This window comes from Delphinus delphis, chromosome 12 (genome assembly GCF_949987515.2).
Source record: "Delphinus delphis chromosome 12, mDelDel1.2, whole genome shotgun sequence".
Taxonomy (NCBI): domain Eukaryota; kingdom Metazoa; phylum Chordata; class Mammalia; order Artiodactyla; family Delphinidae; genus Delphinus; species Delphinus delphis.
Genome location: NC_082694.2, coordinates 71,246,568 through 71,271,969, shown reverse-complemented (window position 1 = coordinate 71,271,969; position 25,402 = coordinate 71,246,568). Strand labels below are relative to the sequence as shown.

At 35.7% G+C, this 25,402-nt stretch overlaps 1 protein-coding gene across 9 annotated transcripts in view; it reads left to right on the top strand.

The window, feature by feature from the left end:
• NCOA1 (nuclear receptor coactivator 1) overlaps positions 1-25,402 on the top strand; it is a 260,763-nt gene that overhangs the window by 175,428 nt on the left and 59,933 nt on the right. For all 9 annotated transcript variants that reach the window (XM_060027005.1, XM_060026999.1, XM_060027001.1 and 6 more), the window contains 7 exons: positions 1,449-1,626; positions 3,578-3,757; positions 5,046-5,141; positions 9,931-10,071; positions 17,124-17,271; positions 18,587-19,907; positions 22,757-22,937. In XM_060027005.1, the coding sequence (XP_059882988.1) occupies positions 1,449-1,626; positions 3,578-3,757; positions 5,046-5,141; positions 9,931-10,071; positions 17,124-17,271; positions 18,587-19,907; positions 22,757-22,937 (2,245 nt within the window). The remainder of the gene's footprint in view (positions 1-1,448; positions 1,627-3,577; positions 3,758-5,045; positions 5,142-9,930; positions 10,072-17,123; positions 17,272-18,586; positions 19,908-22,756; positions 22,938-25,402) is intronic.

The following is a 25,402-nucleotide window of genomic DNA, read 5'->3' as shown; positions in this document are numbered from 1 at the left end:
AGAATTTTGCACAGGGAAAAGGTTTTGTTTCTAAATGTTTTACACTGAGAAGATAATTTTTATAAGTGTACATCATTTTCAGCAACAAAATTATAACTGTGGTAACATTTCAAAACATCCATTTTCACGTGCTGTCTCTGTAGCATAAGTGTCTTTTTGAAAGCAGTTTATTTTTTATTCATTGTTAAAATTTCATCTTTACCCTGAAGGAACAAAATTAGGTGTGTTTATTATTTGGAAAATACCTGCTTAGTAGGATATTATCATTAGCACCCAGCATCATAGAAAAGGTCAGCAAACTTGGGACACTTAACCTTTTTCAAAAACAAAAATGAGTAGCCCATCAACATTGCTGGATGGCTTAAGTCTTTTGCCACCAGTAACCAGCAAACCCCTGTATGATACAAAGGGTGGTTACATCTTGTTACAAAATTCTATAAATGTTCTACTTTTTAAAGGTCTTGATTTTATTGCTTTTATACATTCTATAGCAAGTAAACTGTAATATGTTGTGATAAACAGAAAGATTATAAATAAGGTACTGCTGTCAACCTCTGCATTCTGGATCTTCTCTCAGATTCCGTGGTTTGTGATATGTGACTAGACTGAGTGAGGCACCAGGGTGTTGCTATGTTAATTAAGCTTAATTTCTTCCTTGTGTTTTAGATTATGCTATAAATAGAGATTCCGACTTCTTTTCCCTGCACCCCTGTGGATCTTATGTCCCCTTGGGGCATGTACATCTTCTTTTGGAGGTCTCTGGCTCCATCGCAGTGCAGAGAAGGCCTTCTGTGATTTGGCTCCTGTCCACCTCTCCAGACTCACTGCCTGCCTGTGCCTTGTGCTCCAGCAGCTCCAAATGGCTTTTTTGTTCCATTATGTGCCATGTTCTCTCCTCTGCCTAGAATGTTCTTGCCTCATTCCTCCTCCCCTCTTCCACTATGCCTTTTATAACTCAGATCAGGGTCTGTAAGGAGCCTTTCTTTGCCCCCCACCTCGACCCCAAATAAGTATCCTTCTTTGTGCTCACAGAGTAGTCTGTGTATGGCTCTGATACTGCATTTCTCACTGGTATTTTATTATGCTTATGTCTCTCTCCCCACTGCAAGTTCCTTGAGGGTAGACACCAGGTCTTAACCTACAGTTTAGAGGTGTTTATGACTGACTGAATGGGTCAGTCATTTACTTCACATTTGCTGCCATAAAATTTCTTTCCAAGGAAGACATTTGACATATTCATTGATGCCTACTTGAAACATGAGTGTACAGTCTGTTTAAAAATCCTGTTCCCTCCACAGAGAACATGCAATGTTAAATCTTCTATTCAGTCCCCCGTTTTTTAAGTTGGCGTATATTTCCAATCTCTTTTTCAGTAGAGAAATGTGTATGTGTATTTTTCTTCTCTCTTTTAACCCCATAACCTCTTAATCGTTTTTTTGGCTTTGCAGGCTTTGGATGGATTTTTCTTTGTTGTGAACTGTGAAGGGAGAATTGTATTTGTGTCAGAAAATGTGACCAGCTACTTGGGTTACAATCAGGAGGAATTAATGAATACCAGTGTCTACAGCATACTGCATGTGGGTGATCACGCGGAATTTGTGAAGAATCTGCTACCAAAATCGTTAGGTAAAAGGAATGTGTTTTTTCAAAGAATGTGAACTCTCTATAGCTTCCCTTCACATAATATATATAATTATTATTATTGTATTTATAATATATAGTATTATACTAATATATATAATATACTAAAAATATTTTAAAATTTAATTTCAGCCTGAGATTAAATATGAAGGAGGAGTGTCATCAAATAGCTGATAGAGAGCATTCCTTTTATCCTCTTCCTCTAGATTATGCCACAATTATGTGACAGTGTTAGGAGGCAGAGCAGTTAGTTGCCTTGCCACAAAAAGCTTCTGCTTGGAATTCCCTTTGTTTTCAATTTTAATTATGTACAAGGAAGAGACAAATGTATATAGTGTATCCTACCACCTTGCTCAAAGAAAAGAAAAAGAAGGAGGGAGGAAGGGAAGGAGAGAGGAAAGAGGGTAAGGAGGGAGGAAGGAATACCCTTCATATTACATACGTATTAAAATTAACATTTTTGGATGTGAGTGGTTTCAACTCAGTAGTTCTAAGTATGGTTGGATGGGTTGTTCACTGCTATAGGAGCCTAGCTGAGAGTATGGATGGGGCCTGATTTCCAGCTTGTGTTCTATGAACTAAGCCACGTGCCTAGTCTTTAGCCTGTATGTGCTCCAAAAGTTGGCGGAGAGTCCTGGCTAGAAATCCTATGTAACTAAACGAAACATGCAAATAAAATGTTATCCATAGCTCTTAATTTTCTATGTTGTTCACTCAATGAAGTGGAAGCCTGTTTCTTCTTTGAAAAGAGTAGTATGTGTTTATAGTAACTGGAAGCCTGAAACAATTGTTCCTCTTAAAATCGCTAGTTTGATACTTGAGTTACCAAGGGGTCTTAATGTGTTATAGAATTTTAGAGTGTAAGTGACTTTAGAGATAATACAAGTGGATTCCTTTATTTTAAAGACAAGGCAAAGATTAAGCCATTAACCCAAAACTCACAGCTAGTTCAAAGATGAACCAAGACTCCTTACTCCAGTATAGGTTTGTTTCCATGATTTCCTCTAACAGTTATAGAGTGATGAGATAGTAAAAAGGAAGGAGGTTCAACGGCGAGGCTATGGTAAGAAATCTGTTGGGAATGGGGAGAGAATAGCTGAAAAACCCCTCTGACTGCCACCATGGTTTGAATATAACATTGTAACTGGGAAATGGTGACGTGCCACACAGTGATTCTCACTTGAAATGTATAGTTATCTTCTCTATAACTGAATTCACTTTTCTTATACTGAATCAGGTAACATTTCTGTTTTAACAGTCATTTTTATGTAATGATTACCCACCATATTCAAGGCATTGTAGCATGCAGACTGTGCAAATAAAATAAAGAGCAAGAAAAAATGATTTAAGAAACCAAGACTGGTCTCTGTATATTCTAAATATTTTTTTTGAGTCACATTTGAAAAACTTTGACTCCTCCAACCAAAAGGGTGCACACACACACAAGCCATCCTTAAGCATCCATGCCTACCAGGTTAAAACCCTTGCCTAACAACAGACCTGTGATTTTCAATCATTTTTTTCATTGCCAGGGTATAGCAGGAAACAAGTGGGAAAGCTCATTAATTAACTGCTGTAAAATTCTGAGCAAAAGAGCAATAAGCTATTAACTTTTTAAAGCTATTAATTTTTAATTTTGTCTTTATCTGTTTATAAAAGCTGTTAGTGAATTAAGGTATTTGTAAGACCTTATCTTTGAGGGAGGAAATCCTATACAATTTCTTGCAAATTTTACATTTTTCTAATTGGTAAACATTTAGCTTTGCTAAGGAAGATTAAGTATCCTATTCCCTCAGGATAATGTTGGATCTGAGGAAGTCTGTCTTTTAATCTGAGTAGCTAATTAAGCAGATGAGTAAAGGTATGTCTTTTGTATCTTCACAGTTTGTACTTTTTCACCTTTTTCACAGGCATATAATCAATTTTTTTTTCACAGTGAATGGAGTTCCTTGGCCACAAGAGGCAACACGACGAAATAGCCATACCTTTAACTGCAGGATGCTAATTCACCCTCCAGATGAGCCAGGCACCGAGAACCAGGAAGCTTGCCAGCGGTATGAAGTAATGCAGTGTTTCACTGTGTCACAGCCAAAATCAATTCAAGAGGATGGAGAAGGTAAAAACAAAGGGTGATTTTAAGGTGTTTGACTGCTTTTTCCATGGTTTTAGGAACAGAGAGGAAATTGATTATAAACTGCCTTCTTCAGATAGTATTTTTGGTTATTATATTATATAGCATAGTAGCTATTCAATTTGCTCTGTATTTCTTAATACTTAAGAAAAAAAATTGCTAACATCTAGAATTACCCATTTAAAATGCCCCCAAATCCTCAGTTTTAAGCTGACATTCCCACTAAAATGTCAAATTCAAACCAACTTGCTGCCTAGAAATAAGAGCTGTAACTCACTGCTGCCAGTTGGAAATGTACCAAATGCAGCAGGCTGTTGAACAGCTCTGATTTTTAGAAAGTTTCAAGCTTAGAGTGTATGGAACACTGGAGAATAGAGTTAGTATTTTTGAGGCCATACAAGGTAATTTATAAGGAGAAAGCTTCTGAACAGATGAAAACACAGCTGAAGCTCTAATATGAACAGGGTATGAACATGGTATTAGTTAAATTTGTTACAGTGGATGACTTTTCCATGCAAGCTTAAACTGAGCTAAGTTAAGAACACCACAAATTGGAAATTGGAGTAAGGACTAGGGAAGGTAGCAGCCGAGAAGTCAGATGCAAAAAGGCCGTGTATGTAGTGGGTCTCACCAGGGAATGGGCGCCACAATCAACTGGGCACTTCTTACAAAATACACATGCAAGCCTGTCTTATATGACTGAAATTCTTATTTAGTTGTGTGATATTGCGTGTAACCTCTTAAAAAAATTTGGAAATGGGACTTGCAAAAAAAATTACAGATCCTAAAAACATAGAAGTCCTCTGTCAAAGGCAAAATAATGCTTCTTCAGAAACAGTTAAATGTTTTTTTCATATGATAAATTATTATCTGCACAGTGGTTATAGGAATGATCTTTGTAGCCATTAATGAATATAGGAAACAGACTAAAAAACTGTATTTTATAAACCACTATGTTGCTTAAATGTAGCCAAAACTACTTCTTCAAGTTGTTATCATCCAAGTACTTGAGATGCATCAGTCTCCGCTAGTTTATGTAAGAACATTCAATGGGAAGGGATAATTTATTCTAACTAGATCTCTATCTGGAGCTGCCAGTTTTTAGTTGCGAGCAATTTTATTTCTAATATTATACTATTAGAACAGAGTGACTCCAATATTGTGTCAGATCATATAACATGTACTGTTTTTATAAAAACCATTAATGGCAGGTGGTAGATGTGAACCGCTTGCTACCCTCTTTCCTTCAATTTCCCCTTCTTGTTTTGGGCAGATTTCCAGTCATGTTTGATTTGTATTGCACGGAGATTACCTCGGCCTCCAGCTATTACGGGTGTAGAATCCTTTATGACCAAGCAAGATACTACAGGTACTAGCTGCAAAGTTCAGAATGTTCTCTCAGTATTAATGATGTGACTATGCCCTTAAAACTAACTGTGTCCCTCTGTTCTCTGCTGTTCAGCTTCTGTTCACTAGTCCTGTACAGAAAACATTTCCAATGTGGTCTTGATTCTGTGCATTTTAGATACTGTCATCATTGTTATGGGAGGGTGCTGGGGAGAACATTATTTTGTAATTATGCACATGTTTATATTCTGATTATAAATTATTTTTCATAATCTATGGAAAGAAATTTGGCAATGTAGATATTAATGTATTTATTTATAAACAGATACAAAGGAGTGGTTTTAATATTGTGCATAAATGTATCTGGCTATTTCTTTTTTCCTTTATTCTCTGTCTTTAAATTTATTCAGCACATACTGATTGAATTCCTAGAAGTGCCTGTCACTACGTGTGATTGCTCAGGGTATACCTGATTGAGCAAAAAGCAATGATATAATTACAGATTTGTACTTTTTTGATGGAAAAGGTGTGAAATGGTATAAGGGAAGCTAATAGGGAGGTCCTATTTTAAAATTAGCTGGTTAACAGAAGGCCTGTCGAGCTGATATCGCGCCCCTAGGCCCCAAAGGACGAGGCTGTGCCAGCTGTGCAAAGTGTGGGTGTTGGAAGGGCGCGTTGGGCATGGGGCATGGTGCAGAATTGGTGCTCCTGACTGAGGAGACAGAGCTGCAAAAAGCCCTAAGACAGAGGAGTATGTTAGAACTGGAAGAAGGGCAGTAGAGCCACAAAGTGAGTAATAGTGAGCATACCTGAAAATAAGCCCTTCTTTTTAAAGGCCTACTTCAGATTTGATTTTCAGCAAAAACAAGTTGTTACTGTTCTTTATAATTTATAAAGTATTTCTCATATACTGTTTAATCTTTTTTGATAATTTTTAAAATTTCTTAAATTTTAAAAAATTTTTGGCTGCACCATGTGGCATACAGGATCTTAGTTCCCTGACCAGGGATCAAACCCGTGCCCACCCCTGCAGTGGAAGTGCAGAGCCTTAACCTCTGGACCACCAGGGAATTCCCCTATATTGTTTAATCTTATCTTCACTTTGTCATGTTAGGTTTTCATACTTTCACATCAATCAGAATTGTATATGTATTACTTACCACTCTAGTCTTAAAATAAAGATAGATACTACAGATAGATTTTTTAGCAGACCAAAATTTAAAAAATCATTTCTACTGAATTTTATTCTTTGTGAAAGTTTAGTTTTAATGTCCTTTTTCACTTTACCATTATTTACAAGATCCTGTTACAATATTTATTAATTTTTTAGTCCCAGAAGTCTAATATTCCTGTGTTGTGTGCTTTATTCTTGTGTTCTTAAAGATAAACTCCCAACTGCTCTTACTAAAGAGTAGGTTAGGGATAAATTAGGGCAGAAAATATTGGTTTGGCTAAAAAGTTTGTTCAGGTTTTCCGTTACATCTTACAGAAAAACCCGAACGCACTTTTTGGCCAACCCAATAGAATATAACAAAGAGAATGTCTAGGAGCTTGATATCTAAGGGTAGTAATGATCAGTTTACTACCCTTACAGCATCTGTTACAGTAATGATCAATTACTACCCTTACAGCAACAATTACAGCATCTAAGGGTAGTAATGATCAATTCCCATACCTTTATTCATTCACTTTTTGAGTCTACCATGTACACGTTCCTTTCCACTTGCCACCGATGAACAACACTGGAAAAATTTAATAAGCCCTTACTGAAAATCCAAAATATTATTGCATGAAGGAAAAATAGGGTCTATTAAAAAATATAGCTGGTCTTTTGTGTCAGTAAAACCAAACAAGGGTTTGAGAGATAGCAGAATAAAAGCCTGTTGAAAAAGGGTGATGGTTAGGCCACAGAATAAATGTGGGAGACAAGGGAGGCCTAAAAATTATGAGGATAATTTAGGAACAGTATATTTCAGCTTTTCCTCATATTGCATTTCTATAAATTGAATCCTAAATTAGATTGTTTTAAAGAAGACTGTATTTTTCCATAGGAACAATGTTATAACTGGTAGTTTTGTTTCTGACCAAGGACCCAGCATTAAAATCTTAGATATACTTGATTTTAGAATAAATTTATAAAAATTAAAAAATTAAGCTCTGGATCATAAAGTAATTATAAATCTAGAGGGAACCTCAGAGATTACAGAATCTAGCCTGTCCATTTTACAAATGAGGGAATGGTGACTTTTCTAAAACCAGGCAGCTAATTGCTGAGGGCAGACATCTTTAGGCCCTAATATAGAACTCTTTATATTGCATTGCCTTCCACCGACGCACTATTTAAAGGGCATCACTGTACTGCACACACTTCTTACACGGAAGATACCAGAGAAAATATAAAGAAAATAGAAAGATGCCAGAAAAATATGAAGTATTCTTTTATTTTTAACATCTTTATTAGAGTATAATTGCTTTACAATGGTGTGTTAGTTTCTGCTTTATAACAAAGTGAATCAGTTATATATATGTCCCCATATCTCTTCCCTCTTGCATCTCCCTTCCTCCCACCCTCCCTACGCGACCCCTCTAGGTGGTCACAAAACACGGAGCTGATCTCCCGCTGCTTCTCCCGCTGCTATGCGGCTGCTTCCCTGAAGTATTCTTAAAATGTAAAATTAGCATCATATCATAGAGTTGATTTAGATAAAAAATAATAAACAAGCTATAATAAGTATTAGATATTTAATTCCTTAAGTTTTAGTAGTGCTTTCAACTCTACATGGAGTGGTTCATGTCCCTTAAAAAAAAGAAGTTTTCTACCAGGAAATGTTGAACAGTGGTTTATTTGTTTGGTTGGTTGGTTAAACTTTCCTCTAGCAAGGAGAAGTATTCTAAATCAACCTATTTATGATTCTCTCCTAAGATACTCATTGCATTACTGATCATTTGTTACCATTACTGATAATTTAATCACTTTCTTACCTCCAGTCCCACAATTACAGATGTCCTTGCTGTCATGTGGGTTAATACTGACCTTGAACACATAAACACAACCATACATTGCCTCGCTTTAGTCACTGCATATGAGGAGTATTATTGCATTTGAAGATTATATAACAGTGGATTCTCTGCTATAACGAACTCTTAGTCTCTTATATGATGAGACAAAGATTGAATGATTAAAACTCTTAGAAAATCCGAAATTATCTGTAGTTTCAATCACAGTGTTCATCAGGTTTTCCCCAAACTGTTCTAAAATAACAAAAATTCCCTCATTTAAGTTTTAATTTATTTTCTTTCTACATTTATGCCAAGACTTGGGTGACAACCTGATCAGACATACTTGGTTATACTAGATTCAAGACCCTATGTTAAAGAGGTCTAATAAATACTTTATTTCTGAACAAACCAAGAGAAATATATAAAGAAAGGATTAGTTAAAATGAAGAGGCACAAACAGTACAATAGATTTGAGTTGATTGTGTGAAAAAAGGGAAGATGAGGAAAAGACAACCAGGTGTTCACAGAAGAGGAAACTTGAGTGGTGAATAAACATGAAAAATATTCAACCTCATTAATCAGGGAAATACGAAGTTAGACCATAACCATTTTTCAGCTACTAATTGTAAAAAATAAAGAAGCCCAACAGTACCAGGTGATGGAATGGATGTTGGATTAACAGTAACTCTTACATAAGTTTCTGGAAAACAGTTCAATATTATAAATTTGAACATTCACATAACCTGTGACTCAACAGTTCTATTCCTACATATGTACTCTAGAGAAACTGTTACACACATGCACTATGGAAAATGTGAAAGATATTCATAGCAGTATTGATTGTAATGACAAAAAACTGGGAACAATCTAGATAGACAGGAGAATATAAAGACAGAGGGATGTGACAAGTGAGGAGTACACACATAATTGAATAATATTGATGATATTGGTAATGTTCAAGTTTTGAAGTTGGATGGGGCTTTGTAAGTTTTCATCTTATTAATCTAATTCTTAATTTATATATATATACACACACACACACATATATATATATATCTTACCAATATTACTTTGTGTGAATATAAGATTGCATTAAAAATAAAACATCTGAATAATCACAAACTGGATTAATTGGCTCCTGATTAAGAAATAATTTGCCTGAATTCTTCCATAGTCATTTAGGAAACTTGTTCAAATGTGATAACAATGTCAAATCACCACTAAATTTTATAAAGCGTATGTTCTGTTTGCAGAATGCCTAGCAGATCTTAATGTTCTCACTTATCTTTTTCTGATTATCCTTTTTTTGCCTTCAGTCTTTATTCTTAAATGCAATATTGTCTATAGCCCAAGAGGAGGTAGGAAAGGAAAGCATTCCTTACTTTCTCATATTCTCTTCACTTAATTATTGGAAATTAATTTAAACCAAAATAATATATTTCATCTCTGCCTCCCATCCCCAATAAGTGATCCAGTCATTAGTATATGTAGAGAGCAGGATCCAAAGAGCAAGCCAGAGGAGTTTGACCTACATTAGTCTCTGCAGCTTCAGGTCTTTATGATATGACTTTACTACTTGATTGGTATTGAATTTTAAGATATAATATAACGCACTCCAAGGCAAAGACAATTTTGTAATATCATGTCACTGATATATTCCGTTACCATATGTTATAAAAATTAATAGTGCTTTTGTCCATTAAACATTTGAGAGGTGGCAGAATATTTTTTAGATGCAGTTGTTAGTTTTGAAACACGAATGACTTGTATCAGGAGGCTATCATAAATGTAAACTTTCATTCTTTGTATAGGTAAAATCATCTCTATTGATACTAGTTCCCTGAGAGCTGCTGGCAGAACTGGCTGGGAAGATTTAGTGAGGAAGTGCATTTATGCTTTTTTCCAACCTCAAGGCAGAGAGCCATCTTATGCCAGACAACTATTTCAAGAAGGTAAGATTTTTCTCTCTCAGCTATTTTCATTAACCTTGCTCTTTATTAATATTGAATAATTTATATAGAATTTATGGCTTGATAAGTATTTTTTCCAAATTACAGTTTTTGCAATAATCAGTTTTAGGAAGGAAGAAGTGGGTAAGCAAAGTAATTCATGAGTGGATCCTGAATTTCGGGATGCACATTTTAAAAAACAAGATATCATGTGGTGGTCACTCACTCATTCATTCATTCATGCATTCAGCAGACACGTATCAAGTTCCTCACATACATAGAACACTATGTAAGGTGCCAGGGATTCAGTGATGACAAAGCAGGGTTTTGCCCTCCAGGAGGTCAAAATCTGTTAGGAGGATATATGACAGTTTTAAAGATCAGTGTGGCCTGGGCTATAAAAGAGGTATAACAAAAGAAGAAAAAAATTAATTCTGACTTGGAGAATCAGGGATGGCTTTAGAGAGGAAGTGATATTTTTGTCTGGCTTTTGACGATCACTCCCAGCAGAACGGGCATGTCAGAGGGCTTCTAGATAATACAGATCTATATCATGCATGTTTACTTCATGACTGTTACAGTACCTGACTCAGGTTGAAGTTTCAAGTTAAAAATATGTCATATGAAATTATTAATTAATAATTGAATAACTGCTGTGTCATAGTAAGTACTATGGGAATATGAAACAAGTATATTCCCTGCCCTTAAGGAACTTAACAGTATTATAGGAAAGATAGGGAAAATTAACTGAGAGTGAAGGCCAGAAAGTTTGTAAAGATTCAGAGATAAGGGGTTTTGATATATTTTAAAATATTGTCATGTAATTATGGTAGCCTAATACATCTTTCCCATTGTAATTTGTTCTGTAATCTCTAAGTAAATAGTTTGTCCGGAAAGAGACTCTTTGTATGGCTATTCCTGAAAAACAATTTTTAAAATATTTTTCATTATTCCATCACCTTTCTTAATTTTAACATTTTCCCGTTAGGTTTCTTAAGTTTACAGATGATTTTCCATTCATTCCATTTTAGGTCAGCTGCTTCCTAATGGTATGTGAAGGAAGCAGCTTGACTTTTTTTTTTTCAGGAAGCCATCTGTATGAATCTCACTGGTCTGTTTACTTCTGGGACAGCTTCCTACAGACTAATGGTTCTTCAGTTGGCCTCTTACTAGACTGTTACCATCCCCAAAGATGGTATTTCAGTGGATATGACCAAGAAGTTCCCCAGGCAATCTTGAAGTGCAGTCAGGTTTGGAAACCATTACAGAAAGCAGTTAATGCCATCCGCTGGTTGCAAACTTTGTGACTCCCTCTACCAGCAATAGCACTTGACTTTTGCATAAGTGGGAAACTCAGAGCACTGTCTTCACTCATTGCCTAAAATGCTGCAGTATATGATACTCTTCTCTTTGATTTTTGCCTTAACTTTATAAGTTGAACCTTCCAAGGCTTTCCTTAAAAGACTTTCAGTTTTATTTGCCTATAATTTATATACATTTTGGCCAAGGCAAAGCAGGTCTAGATTATTGTCTCATTGTCCAAATGCCTAGGCTGCCCATAGATGTGATTGAGCCGTGGTTTAAAGTATGTGTTTCTAAACCATTGGAACTCTCTATAAAATAGATGGATTAAAGTATAATAAGTAAGTAACATATCATTAACATATGAAGTAAAACAATTTAGAGAGAAATGTAAAGAAATATAATTCAACACCTCTTCTCCATTACTCGTCTTAATGTCCTTTTCTTGTACTTTTCTTAGAAAAAAAAAAAAATTCCTCAATAGAAATAACTTTTTTCTCAGAATTAAATTGCCCAGAATTCACATGACTGATTCTAGTGTTTTGGAGATTCTGGACAACCTGGTAAACAGCGTTCATGAATCAAGCACATCTTTTTCTTATATGTTATATTCAGCAGTCAAGTTATATTCAGCATCAAGTTTGAGAACCACTGGTCTATCAAGAATGGAGAGAGATGTAAATAGCATTTGCAGTTTCCTTGCTGCCTCTGCACTTAGGGACAGTGTAAAAGAATGAAACAAATTATGCCACTATATCCTCGATTTTGTGTAAAACTTTTAAAATGTAAAACCTCTACAGTAATTGATATTTAGGCAAGAAAATTTGTCCTCCGTCTTTTTTCCTGCCTTTAACTTACCTTTTGAAGGCAGCAGCTGGTATAAAATCCTCATATGCATTAAAAATTTAAGTTCTTACTTTTTAAGAAATATTACCTAAATATGTGGCTTGCTCAGTGTTTAATTGCAAGTTTTCATTCTTCGACTTTGAAAACGAGATTAAATGTTAGTATTTGTGTGAAAAAAAAAAGATTTAAGTTCTTAGCTTAGTTTTTCAGCTGCTTTTGACAGACAGCTCACGGACTGCTTTTAAAGGGTGTTGACCATTTTATTTTCCAGAATCAAATTTGAAAACATTTCAGCCAAAGAATATTGTGGGAGCATTCAGGATGAACTAGATTAAAGCAGTTGTTCTCCATTGAGACTGGGGGGAAAATGGGTATCAGGACCACCTGAGGAATTTTTTAAACTGGGAGGAAGTTCATAAAGGTATATAGTTTAGAAAAGCTTCCTAAGTTCTGTTCAATTCAGAATCATTCTTTTAGAGAATAGTCTAGGTTAAATGCTTCCCTAAGGTCCCTGATAAGATTCATTTGGGGCAGTTGTTAAACCAGATTTCTGGACTCCACCCACACTACTGAACCAGAGTCTATAGTCTAAGATGTTTTATTACAGAAAAGTTTGGAAAACATAAACATAGGTTCCACAAGATATTAATAGCTATAACTAGGAAATGATGTTTCATGCTGAATTAAATATGGGAAATATTTCAGTCTCCACTTTCGGGGATTCATAAGACATATTTAAGGTATTTAAGTTTCTGGGAAGTTCTACAATAAAGGTTCATGTTTGACTTTGTTACCTAGACTTATTTTTCCTCAGAATACTTTTTCCTGTAGCACATCTATTAGCACTTAAGGAGAGTACTAGTCGTGGGAAATGTTGGGCTAGATAGCCTAGAAAAGTTTTATGAAAGTTTTATTTACCTATTATCAATAATGTAATGTCATTTGGATCGTTTCTTCTTTTTGAAAGATGTCCATGATACATTGTTACATTAAAAAGTAGGCTAAAAAAAAAAAAAAAAAAGTAGGCTAAGAGGGGCTTCCCTGGTGGCGCAGTGGTTGGGGGTCTGCCTGCCAATGCAGGGGACGCGGGTTCCTGCCCCGGTCCGGGAGGATCCCGCATGCCGCGGAGCGGCTGGGCCCGTGGGCCATGGCCGCTGGGCCTGCGCGTCCAGAGCCTGTGCTCCGCGGCGGGGTGGGGGGGTGGGGCCACGGCAATGAGAGGCCCGCGTACCGCAAAAAAAAAAAAAAAAAGTAGGCTAAGAAAGCATGGCATATATAGTAAGATCTCATTCTTGTATATCTATTTATCCAATATTAGAAGGCTAACAAAATGGTAACAGTGGTTATCTCTGAGTGATGGGATTATACAACTTTATCTTTACTTACTCTTTGTTCATTTCTCTGTTAACTTTATAATCACAAAATAAAGTTATTTTCATTAAAAAAATCATGAGACAGTTGGAAGGAGTTTGTAGTATCAATAAGTTTGGAAGTATTGCTATAAAACGTAAGTTCCCATATGAATGATTAACCAGAATGTCCATGTTCTGTATAACAGAGTTAACTGAAAATCTTTTTTTTGTCTAACTTTATTAAAAATATTTAAAATATGAGTTTATTTTCCTTTTTGAGAAATTTCGGTATACTGAATAGAGTTTACACATTTGGTGACTGAAAATCTTAGAGCATCTAGGGGTAATTTTTTTTTCTTAGTAACAATTTTTAAATTGCATTTTTTCTGCATATATCTAGGGAAATATCAAAAAGAAAGAGAAATCTCTTACAGCATTGATCTGTAGTACCCTGCCATACATTTTAAACCTGCCCAGTTGGTTAACATCAGTAAGGCATGCTTGTTGAGGTTATCTCAGCACCAAATTAGGTGGAGTCAAAAACCCAAATAGCTCTACTTCTATAGCTGCTGTGACCAGAGAAAACAGTTTCCTTTGCTCTGTTTCCTGGCTTTGTTGAGGCCTACTCTGGGGGGACAAAAGCAAAAACGATTGCCATGTTAAAGGTTCTTTGAAGAGTTTCTGGGGTGGCAGTAATACCACATCAATAACATCCCTCCTCACTAAGTGTTCTAAAAATTTTAGAAATGGACACAGGAGTCAGAGAGATCAAAACCTGGGCAAACTAAATCAGGAAACAAAACCTGGTAAAACTAAATCAGAAAACAAGGTCAGGACCTGTGATCAAATGAAATTCCAAATAGTTTTGTTCAGGCACAGATCTTTCTTATGGGGAAAATTTGGTGTGTAGAACAGACGTTTAACCAACCAGTTCTGTAAAGAATTATGGCTTCCATACTCATGTCTTAATTCAGAATATTAGATTGTTGTGTAGGGTTGAAGCTATTAGTATAAATGGTATCTTGGGATTGGCTGACTGTGAGTATGACTCAGGACGTAGGTACTTTGGAAGCTGCTAATTTGTAGTTTGTGTTTTCTTTGGTATTTATTCAGGAAATATTCATTCAGTACCTGCTATGTACCAGGTTCCATGCTAGATGTTATCTCACAATAAGCTGGCTCCATTTTAGTGACAATGGGCAAAGGTTAATTTGCATTATTAAGTCCTAAACTTGTAAATGACAAAGTCAGAGTTCAAACCTAAATCTGATTCCTAGGCTTTTATGCTTTTCATTGACCTGTGCTGCCTTCCTTGTGCTGAGTCTTATTCCACACCTTATTATCGAAAATAAATAATCTAACTTCAAAACTTAAAGTGTAATAGTTTCCTGTATTAAGTTAGAAGGGATTCCCCAATTTTGGAATTTTCACTAGTTTAGATGTAGTCCTCCAAGTTAAGGAAGCATAATTACTAAAGGACTATTGATGGTTCTATAATCCACAGTATCTTAATATTCCCATGTTAGCCTGAGTTTCTAGTTCTTTCTCACTTTAAAAGCATTGTGCAATTTCAATGGAGAGTGGAAAATAAGAATGGGACACAGTACTAGCCCTTACGTTTATTCTACCTGAAGAAGAAAAATAAGTGTATAAAAGGTTTTCTACCTCCTGTTCAAAGAGATATAGAAGAAATGTTTATGAAACAATGAAAAATAAGATTGGAAAGCAAAATGAAATCAGATTGTATGGAGCTGTACTGTCCAATAAGGTAGCCACTAGCCACATGCAGCTATTGAGTACTTGAAATGTGGCTAGTGAGACTAAGGCACTGAATTTTAAATTTCTTTTAATTTTAAATTTAATTTACCCCGTCAATTTGCCACATTATGGAAGTGGCTGATGACTCCCATATTGGACCGTCAGCTCAGCGGTGAAGAGCCAGAGAACGCTTTCCAGCAGAATGATCCTAAAGCGCAATAAAGTGTGATGAAAAAATAGACAAAATGGCATCAGCAAAATAACGTGACATATCTTCTGTGTCTTATCTGGCCATTTATATATCTGTAGCTTTCTCAATATCCCAGGTTAATAATTATCTTAAAGTGCCACTTTTTTGTTGTAGTTGTGTTTTCTAAAATATATTATCAGAAGATATTAACAGTTGGGAATTGTTAATATATTTTTAAGGTTTTGTCAGAGCAAACATTTAACTTATATCCTTACACAGAAATTATCGGTTTTCAGTAAAGACTTTTTCATCATTTATTATTTCACTAGATACTAAATTTCTCCATGTGTTGTATTTGGTAAATGTGCCAGTGATTTGGCTGAAATTGCCAGGTGGGTAAGGAATCCTTGAAATTAACTTTATATCCTGGTTTTGGTACTTCGGGAGATTTATGTATGGCATAGATTTACAGCAGATTATGCCCTCTTCAGTTTATATGGTATACCCATGGCAATAAAGTAGAGCCTGCCTTCTCTTCACTTAAAGTAATATGTAGCTTCAAAAATTATTTATCAGTTGGTCATTTTGTCTTTCTCATATGTCTTTAAAGTGTGACTGAAGCCCTTTCTGAAATGTCTTTGAAAAATAGGACTAACATTTATTACAGGCTACATTATAATAGTCATTTGTGGTAGTAACCCTTGTATTTCAGTGGATATGATTCTTAACCTTGGTATAGCTGAGTCTACCTATTAAATCTTTCTCAAAAAAGAATTCTATTGTATTACTGAAACATCAGTGACATTTTCTTACTTAGTAGTCTGGTAGAGCCTTTACATATTTCATAAATATTTACCAGTAGAGTTAGAATTTTATCTGTTGTTAATAAAGCTTTAGGACAAAAGTAAACCGTGTTGTTTATACAGTGATTTGACTGCTTTAACCTAGTTTTTATTTTATATTAGTAATCAGTGGCTTTATCTTAATTTGCTTACTAAACTAAATTCAAACATCAAAAATAATATATATGACTATAGTAATTTGACAAGTGGGGACCTTATCAATTCACATTCCTGAGTGAAAAATTAAATTTGAATTTCAGTTAAAGAGCTCTGCAAACTAATCAAAACTCAGAGGATGAATTTTATAGTATATTAATGACATCTCAATAAAGCTGTTTCTAAAAATCAGCCAACCAAAGGTTGGGGGAGAGCTTGTTAGAGATAATACTGAGAATGAGAGGGGAGAAAATTACTTCTTGGTATTTTAAATGAACACTTAATAAATTTAAGGAGCTGCCCCATTATAGGGAAAGATTAAGGTTGATTTTTGTGTGGTTTGTGGCTTCTTCATAATTGTAATTTCTGTGAGGAGGCACCCGTTCAAGTAGGACTAAATTAAAACTTGTCATCAGATTGTATATTTCACCCAGAATCATTTTTCCCCCTCAGATATCTGCTTTATCTGACTGTATTTAGAGTCTGAGCAGGCAGCAGTTAGAAGGGCATTTAAATGAAGTTCTAGGTAGAAATAAGGCTTGGTAACTCTCCTTTGCCCAAAGTATAAGTGTCAGAATTTTAACTAGGTTTCTCTTTTGTTTGAAACAGTGATGACTCGTGGCACTGCCTCCAGCCCATCCTATAGATTCATATTGAATGATGGGACAATGCTTAGCGCCCACACCAAGTGTAAACTTTGCTACCCTCAAAGTCCAGACATGCAACCTTTCATCATGGGAATTCATATCATCGACAGGTACTACTTATTTGGAGAGCTTCATATGAAATAAGTCAGTTCACATATCTCTTCTTAGAGAAAAAAGTTTTATATTCTTGATGGCGAGAAAACAAATTTTAAATTAGGCATTAAACTAGCATGATGAGTATATAGTTAGTATATCCATACTGAGTTTTATAGTTCTGTCGCCTAACAATAGCTTTGTTGTTTAAAAAGGGAGACAGGAAAGGTGTGGCTGAATATATGCTTAAGGGGTAAAAACCAAAAACGTGGCTAAGAATTTCCAACTTTCCATATGTGAACTTATGGTCATAAAAGATTTGAGTTTATTAGTATTGTTATTTTTTAATTTTAAAAGTGCTTTATTTTCATTAGGGCAAAACTCAGTGGCTCCTGAGTTCAAGTTGATAGCTTATCAAACTACAAATTATTAAACTATCCACTTGAGATTTTTTGAATGTCATTGCCTCTAATTTGTTCTCCTCTCAAAATATGTTTTGCACTATTATATATGGTAAATTCATGAAACCATTCTCTTATCCTATGAATTATTCAAAATCCTACATTTACAACTATTTAAAATTTAGCATTAAACAAAAGCAAAGACATTTTCCCTCACTTCATCTTTCTCTCATCTGATATATTTGCTTATGGGAACATGGTAATACCAGTCACAAATCTGTTGTCGTAATTATGGATTTGAGTAAAGAACTTGATGAAAATCTGAATTCAGTATTCTGCATTTTCTAATTTTAGTTTAATTTATGCTTGTGAGTGGAATTAGCACAGTTCTTTTTTTCATATTGTGATTTCTCTTTCAGAACATCTGCTATGTCTGCATGTCACCCTTTTTAATTTTTACATCAGTGACACAGTATTTTCCTTACCCAGTCTTCCTCTTTGGAGTTGAAATACTTAAAAGCTGTAACAAGGGAGTCATAAATAAATACCATAAATAAATACCAGAGAGGTGTGGAAAGTTTCTCTTTTAACTAAAAGTCTTATGTAGTGTTAATTATTTATATGAAATTTTGAAAAGTTTAAAAGTGCATATATTGGATTTTTTTCCAAGGCCAAGAAAGGTTTCTCTCCCATTTAACTGAAACCATTATCATATTTACAGGGTCTTAAGCACTATTGCCTATTAAGTGATGCTAATATTTCACAGTAGTACTAACAGTCCACTGCTTTTCTTAGTTTAAAGTGATACAGAAGCTTTTTACTTGATAGTTTGCTACATTAGTGAGATTAATGGTCTTGTTTTATAATATGCATCATAAAAATATTATAATGGAAAACAGTGAAGATCTTTGAATGTCTTTTCCTCCTCTAGGGAACACAGTGGTCTTTCTCCTCAAGATGACACTAATCCTGGAATGTCAATTCCCCGGGTAAACCCTTCCGTCAATCCTAGTATCTCTCCAGCTCACGGCGCGGCCCGTTCAGCTACATTGCCACCATCCAACAACAACGTGGTATCCACCAGAGTAAACCGCCAACAGAGCTCAGACCTTCATAGCAGCAGTCATAGTAATTCTAGCAACAGCCAAGGGAGTTTTGGATGCTCACCTGGAAATCAGATTGTAGCCAGTGTTGCCTTAAACCAGGGACAGGCCAGTTCCCAGAGCACTAATCCGTCTTTAAACCTCAATAATTCTCCTATGGAAGGTACAGGAATATCCCTTGCACAGTTCATGTCTCCAAGGAGACAAGTTAGTTCTGGATTGGCAACAAGGCCCAGGATGCCAAACAATTCATTTCCTCCTAATATTCCGACATTAAGCTCCCCCGTTAGCATGACAAGTACTGCCTGTAATAATAGTAACCGATCTTATTCAAACATCCCAGTAACACCTTTACAGAGTATGAATGAAGGACCCAATAACTCTGTTGGCTTCTCTGCCAGTTCTCCAGTCCTCAGGCAGATGAGCTCACAGAATTCACCTAACAGATTAAATATACAGCCAGCAAAAGCTGAATCCAAAGATAATAAAGAGATCGCATCCATTTTAAATGAAATGATTCAGTCTGACAACAGCTCTAATGATGGCAAACCTCTGGATTCTGGGCTTCTGCATAACAGTGACAGACTCTCAGATGGAGACAATAAATACTCTCAAACCAGTCACAAACTAGTGCAGCTTTTGACAACAACTGCAGAGCAGCAGTTACGGCATGCTGATATAGACACAAGTTGCAAAGAGGTACTGTCCTGCACAGGCACTCCCAGCTCTGCCTCTGCTAGCTCTTCAAGTGGTTCTTGCCCTTCCTCTCATAGCTCACTGACAGAGCGGCACAAAATCCTACACCGGCTCTTACAGGAGGGTAGCCCCTCGGATATCACAACTTTGTCTGTGGAGCCTGATAAAAAGGACAGTGCATCTACTTCTGTGGCAGTGACTGGACAGGTACAAGGGAACTCCAGCATAAAGCTGGAACTGGATGCTTCAAAGAAAAAAGAATCAAAAGACCATCAGCTCCTACGCTACCTTTTAGATAAAGATGAGAAAGATTTAAGATCCACTCCAAACCTGAGCCTGGATGATGTAAAGGTGAAGGTGGAAAAGAAAGAACAGATGGATCCTTGTAACACAAATCCAGCCCCAATGACCAAACCTGCTCCTGAGGAAATTAAACTGGAGTCACAGAGCCAGGTAGGTAATTCCTTGCTTCACAGAATGAACATTCCTAGTTATTTTTTTCTTTTCATTTATTTTATTCCATCCATAGACCATATTTGGATTCAGGCTATGTTTTGCCTATCCCTTGGGCATGTGTTAAAAGGTTAGTTTCAATGGTTGAGAAATTACGGGATGCCCTGAAAAGTTCTCTTTGGAACCTTGGAGGGCGACAATATTAATGTGGCATTCTAAGAAAGTAGATGTTTCTTTCTTTCTATAAAATTAGAGTTCACATCTTTGGAGGTTTAAAAAAATACCTTCCCTGCCCCCTCCTCCCATCTTCCCACCTATTAAATCCAACTCTTTCAGAATAGAACCTAGAAACCTGTATTTTAAAGACACTCCCCAGAGAACTCTGATATGTAACTACATTTGGGAACCTCTGATGTAAATGAAATGAGAGAGAAATGCGGGGAGGTGGACAAAGCTGCCTAGTCTGGCTTGCTTTGCTATTTAATTTCCTTTGAAGCATTTTTAAAAGTCTGTTTCCTTCTCATCTGATTCTAACTGCCCTCAGTCCACAACCCCCATCAGAATAGGGACTTTGAGTATTCTGGGTAGTAGGGTATATAACATGCCCTGAAACAGAAGTAAATACAAATAAACCTTTGCATAAATTGTTATGGATCAGGAACCTCTGTGTTTAGGCTGGGGTAGAGCGTGGAGTGAAAAGTAATAGGCAACTTCATTTATTGAGTAATTGCTGTGGACTCTGAAGGAATTTAAGAAAAACAGAAAATGTGGTTCCTCCCTGCTAGGAGCTTACACATTATTTAGACAGAATATAGACATACATGAAATAGCTGAAAATGTATTCACAAAGCAGTTTATTAATAAGACTCTTCATTGTGAAACAAGATTCACACTTAGTACGTATAGGTCCTACAGTTTCTTGAGTCAGCTTTATTTTGTGCCCTCATCTCACAGAAGTCTCTCTCTTCCCTCAGGCATACTGCATTCTAGGCACATGGAAGCCCTTGCCATTCCTGAGATAAGCCATGTCTCTTCTAAGCATCTTCTGCCTTGCTCTCCTTTCTATGTCTGCTGAACTTCTACTCATCCTTCACAAACAATTCAGACATCATTTCTGTAAAGCCTTCCCCAGTAGCCTTAGTTAAACATTCCCTTCCTCTCCACTCTCATAGTGCTCTGTATTGTCTCTCTTTACTATAACACTATTTGGGTTATTTCTTTACGTGTGTGCTCTTTGAGAAGGCTGTCTCTTGGTACAACTAAACTAGTGCTGTGTTTCTCAGCTGAAAAACAGCTTTAAATAATAACTATGTTAAAACTCTCATGCTTTAAAATTAACTTTAAAAGTAACAGCTTTATAAGAAAATACCATTGTGTACAATCTTGGCACATCTGTTTTAGTGCACATGTACATGTATTTCTGCTGAGTTTATACCTGGGAGTGGAATTGCAAGATCGTAAAATATGTATGTGTTCATCTTTAGTAGATAATGCCAGTTTTCCTAGTGTGTGAGAATTCCTTTTAGTTGTTCCATATCCTTGTTAATACTTGCTGTTGTCAGTCTTTTAAATTTTAGCTGTTCTGGGGTCTGTGTAGTGATATTTCATAGTTTTAATTTGCCTTTCCCTGGTAAACATTTATTGGTCATTTGGATTTCTTCTTTTGTAAATAGCCTGTTCAGGTGTTTTGCCCATTTTCCCAATATGTTATATTTTTCCTATTGACCTGTAAGAGTTCTTTATGCATTTTGGGTGAGTCCTTTATTGTTTATATATTTGCGGATATCTTCTCTATGTTGTGCCTTGCCTTTTCTTTCTCTTAATGGTGCTTTTTGTTGGAGTGAAGTTCTTCATTTTAACATAGTCCAATTTGTCAGTTTTTTCCTTTATTGTTAGTACTTTTTGCATGTGCCACAAAAGACATGTTCAAAAATAGTCATAGTAGTTTAACTTGTATTAGCCAAAACCCAGAAAAACTCCCAAATCCATTACAGTAGAGTTGATAAATATATTGTAGCATATTCATACAATGAGATACTATTCAGCAACGAAAACAAAGTGATCTATTGCTACTTGCGACAAGGTGTCTAAACTTCAGAAATGTAACGTTAAGTGAAAGAAGCCACACTTTAAAAAAAAAAATACATGTAATTCTGTTACACAATCTAGAAAGAAATTTTTGTTGAAGTAAATAATGAAACCCAAACAAGTAGACATTTTATGTTGATGAATTATCTTAAGGTAACCATAGTGGAATAATACTGTGAAATAAAGGTCAGTTTTCTCCTGTGCATAGCCACAGACAGATGTAGGAACTCCCTACCTATGCTAGAAGATATGTTTCTTATTCTAGTAAGTACTTAAGTGGGAAGTGACCTTTCTGGGATCTTTCAAGCTAATATTTATTAAAAACTTTCCCAAACTTTTAAAAATTATTTTAAAAAACAGTGTATGTTTTGCACCATCATAAAGTAAGCCATTTTATAAAATTTTGAAAAATATGACAGAAGATAATCACCCATGGTGCTATCGTCGTAACACAGTACTCTCGATATTTCTTTCCAGTTCAGTCTTTTTCCAGTGCATACATTTTATACAGAGATATAGTAGATAAGCACTATGTGTATGTTATCTTATATCCTGTAGTATATTAATATCATAAGCGTCCACATTTTGTTCCAGTGTTAGGTCCTGTTATTTCAGTGAGACCCCAATCTTTCTAATTCTTCTTTCTTCATTCTCTCATAGTCACACTCAATTCATATAGTTTAAAGGAACAACTTGTTTTCTACATTGTTTCAGGTGAAAGTGTAGAATATATTTCCTCTAACTTTGGTTTCCATTCTTAGTTTACAGCTGACCTTGACCAGTTTGATCAGTTACTACCCACGCTGGAGAAGGCAGCACAGTTGCCAGGCTTATGTGAGACAGAGAGGATGGATGGTGCAGTCACCACTGTAGCCATCAAATCGGAGATCCTGCCAGCTGCACTTCAGACCACCACTGCCAGACCCACTTCCAGGCTGAATAGTATGTGTTGGGGACAGAACTTCATTTTAAATGTTTAATGATAATATGGATTAGTGCTTTGTCTCTCATCATTATTGCACAGACCTTTTGTTGGTTGAGAGTGAAATATCTTTTCATTAGTGCCACTATTAGTAATACACAGTTACTTTCAGACATATGAACTTCACTCATCATGTCTATTTTAAGTTACAGTATAACCTCTACTTTTTTGTAATTGATGTTAAGGTGAGCAGTTAATGTTAAGGAGAGCAATTTTGTGTTCTTACCCAAAGCATTCCACAGTAGGACTTTCAGAAATATAATATTGGATCAGATTATGTTTCCCAAAGTGTATTCCTTGAACACTAGTCCTATGAAAAAAAGGATTTTGTGCTAACATACACTGGGCAAATGCTACGTGACATATACACCATTCCTCTATTAAAATTCCATAGTGCATATTAAAGGTTTTAGGAAGTCCTGTGTTAGATGAACTAGTTTATGTATTTTAAAAATTGTTTTGCTTTATGTTTGTGCCAGTTTATTGTTTTTTAATTTAAAACAAAATTTTATACAATTTTTAAAGTTTACACTCCATTTACAATTATTACAGAATATTGACTATATTCCCCATGTTGTACAATACATCCTTTTAGCCTTACAAGTTAAATTTAAAGATTTCTTTAATCCAGCATTTTCCAAACTTTTCTTAATTATGGAATTCCTTTTCTCAAGTAATACATGTTACCCCACAGAATGAGTTTTTCATGGGCCACTGTTTAGGAGACATTTATGTTGAAATAGGTCATGACTCCTCTAGCCCATGGTAGCATTCTCCTACTTAAGAGACACTTTGAATAGTATACTTCCAATTCATGAAGATAGTTTTCACCCATCAAATTTTGAAGTTGAAAAAAATAGTGGTGATAATTCCATTGTGTGACCTTGAAAGTAAAGGAAACTAACCAGCTCACTTTCAAAATTTGCCTGTCCCTCTTCTAATGGGACCAGATGTGGGCCTTGTTTATTTCAGTCTGACTACAGCTTTTAGCTGGCATGACACAATTCCCAAAAGCTTACCAAGATTCCAGACATCTGGAAAGAAAAATCTCAAGTCATCTCTGACATTTTTGGAAACAGTTTTTCAGCTGACCAGAACACTAGATGAGAGCAGGAGCCTAGGTTCAAGTCTCATATTTCCCGTTTATTAATGGTAATACCTTAAGCACATGAATTTTCTGAGTATCATTCTCTTTATCTGCAAAATAAGAATTAGATGAAACAACTTCAGAAGTCTTCTAATTGAAATAGAGATTCCAGACTCTGGGATATCCGGCACAGTTGGGAAGCAATGAGGTGTAAGGCTAAGAGTAGATAAAGTGAAAGTCTGCATATTGATTGGTTTCATCCTTGTCCTTCCCCTTCCAATGTGGGAGACTGGAGGGGTTATCTCAGGAGATACCAAATGGCCAGAAAGAAGATGTCTGGATATTGGTATGTATGGGGAAATCCCTAAAATGCAAAGGTCATGCTACCATCTAAGCATCCAACAGTGAAGGCTACCAGCAGACACAAGCCTCACACTGAGCCTAAGCAGTCAGTGTTTTAGAACACTGTGTCTGTTTAGAATAGACACAGCCAAAGATAATCAGGACTTTGAAGGAAGTCTGTAACTTGAAAGAGAGCAAACAAAACAAGATCGATCTTAACTTTTTCTTCCCTGCTTTCTATACGTCTTTTGGTCTTTTTGTTCTTTCTGACAGCTTTTCCCAGCTTTATTTTCTGATATTTCTCTTGCAATTAAAAAATTTTGGATATCTAATTTCCAAAAATTCTTTCTTGCTTTTTGTCCCTTTTTTTCTTCCCATGTTATTCATGGATGAAATATCTTTTCAAAAATTTTTTAATCCATACACTCATTGTATACTTCCTTGGCATACTCTTTTTTTATTTGTTTGACAGGTCCTAGAAGATATACTTCAGCGAACAGGGAGAAAACCAAAAAAGAAAAACAGGGTCCAGGGGAAACAGAGGAACTGAAGGGAAGTCCAGGAATGATCAGCAAGATTAGAGAACAAGCAGTGTTGATTGGAGCAGGGGGCCTGAGTCCTCTGGAAAGGTGGCCTCCAAGGGAGAAATTAAATTTATCTCTTTGAGTTTATAGGAAATATTAATGATAGATTTATGTCAAAAATGTTGAAGCATCCAAAAAATTCTCCTAGAAAAGCAGGAAAATGAAAAAAAATAATTGTTAACTCCAGCGAAAAGAAATCATGATATAAGAAAGGATGTTTGAACATAGTACATGACATGACTTAGCAGTGAGTAATATTTGTGTAGTCGTAAGAATCTAAATATTAACTTTTTATTTTATAAAGAACTGTGATCTCTGTTAGGGAATTGAGGGCACAGGAGGTAATAAGAGAGGTGATGTGAGAGAACTAAAACCCCATCTATCATGATGGGGAGTCAGAAATCTAAAATGG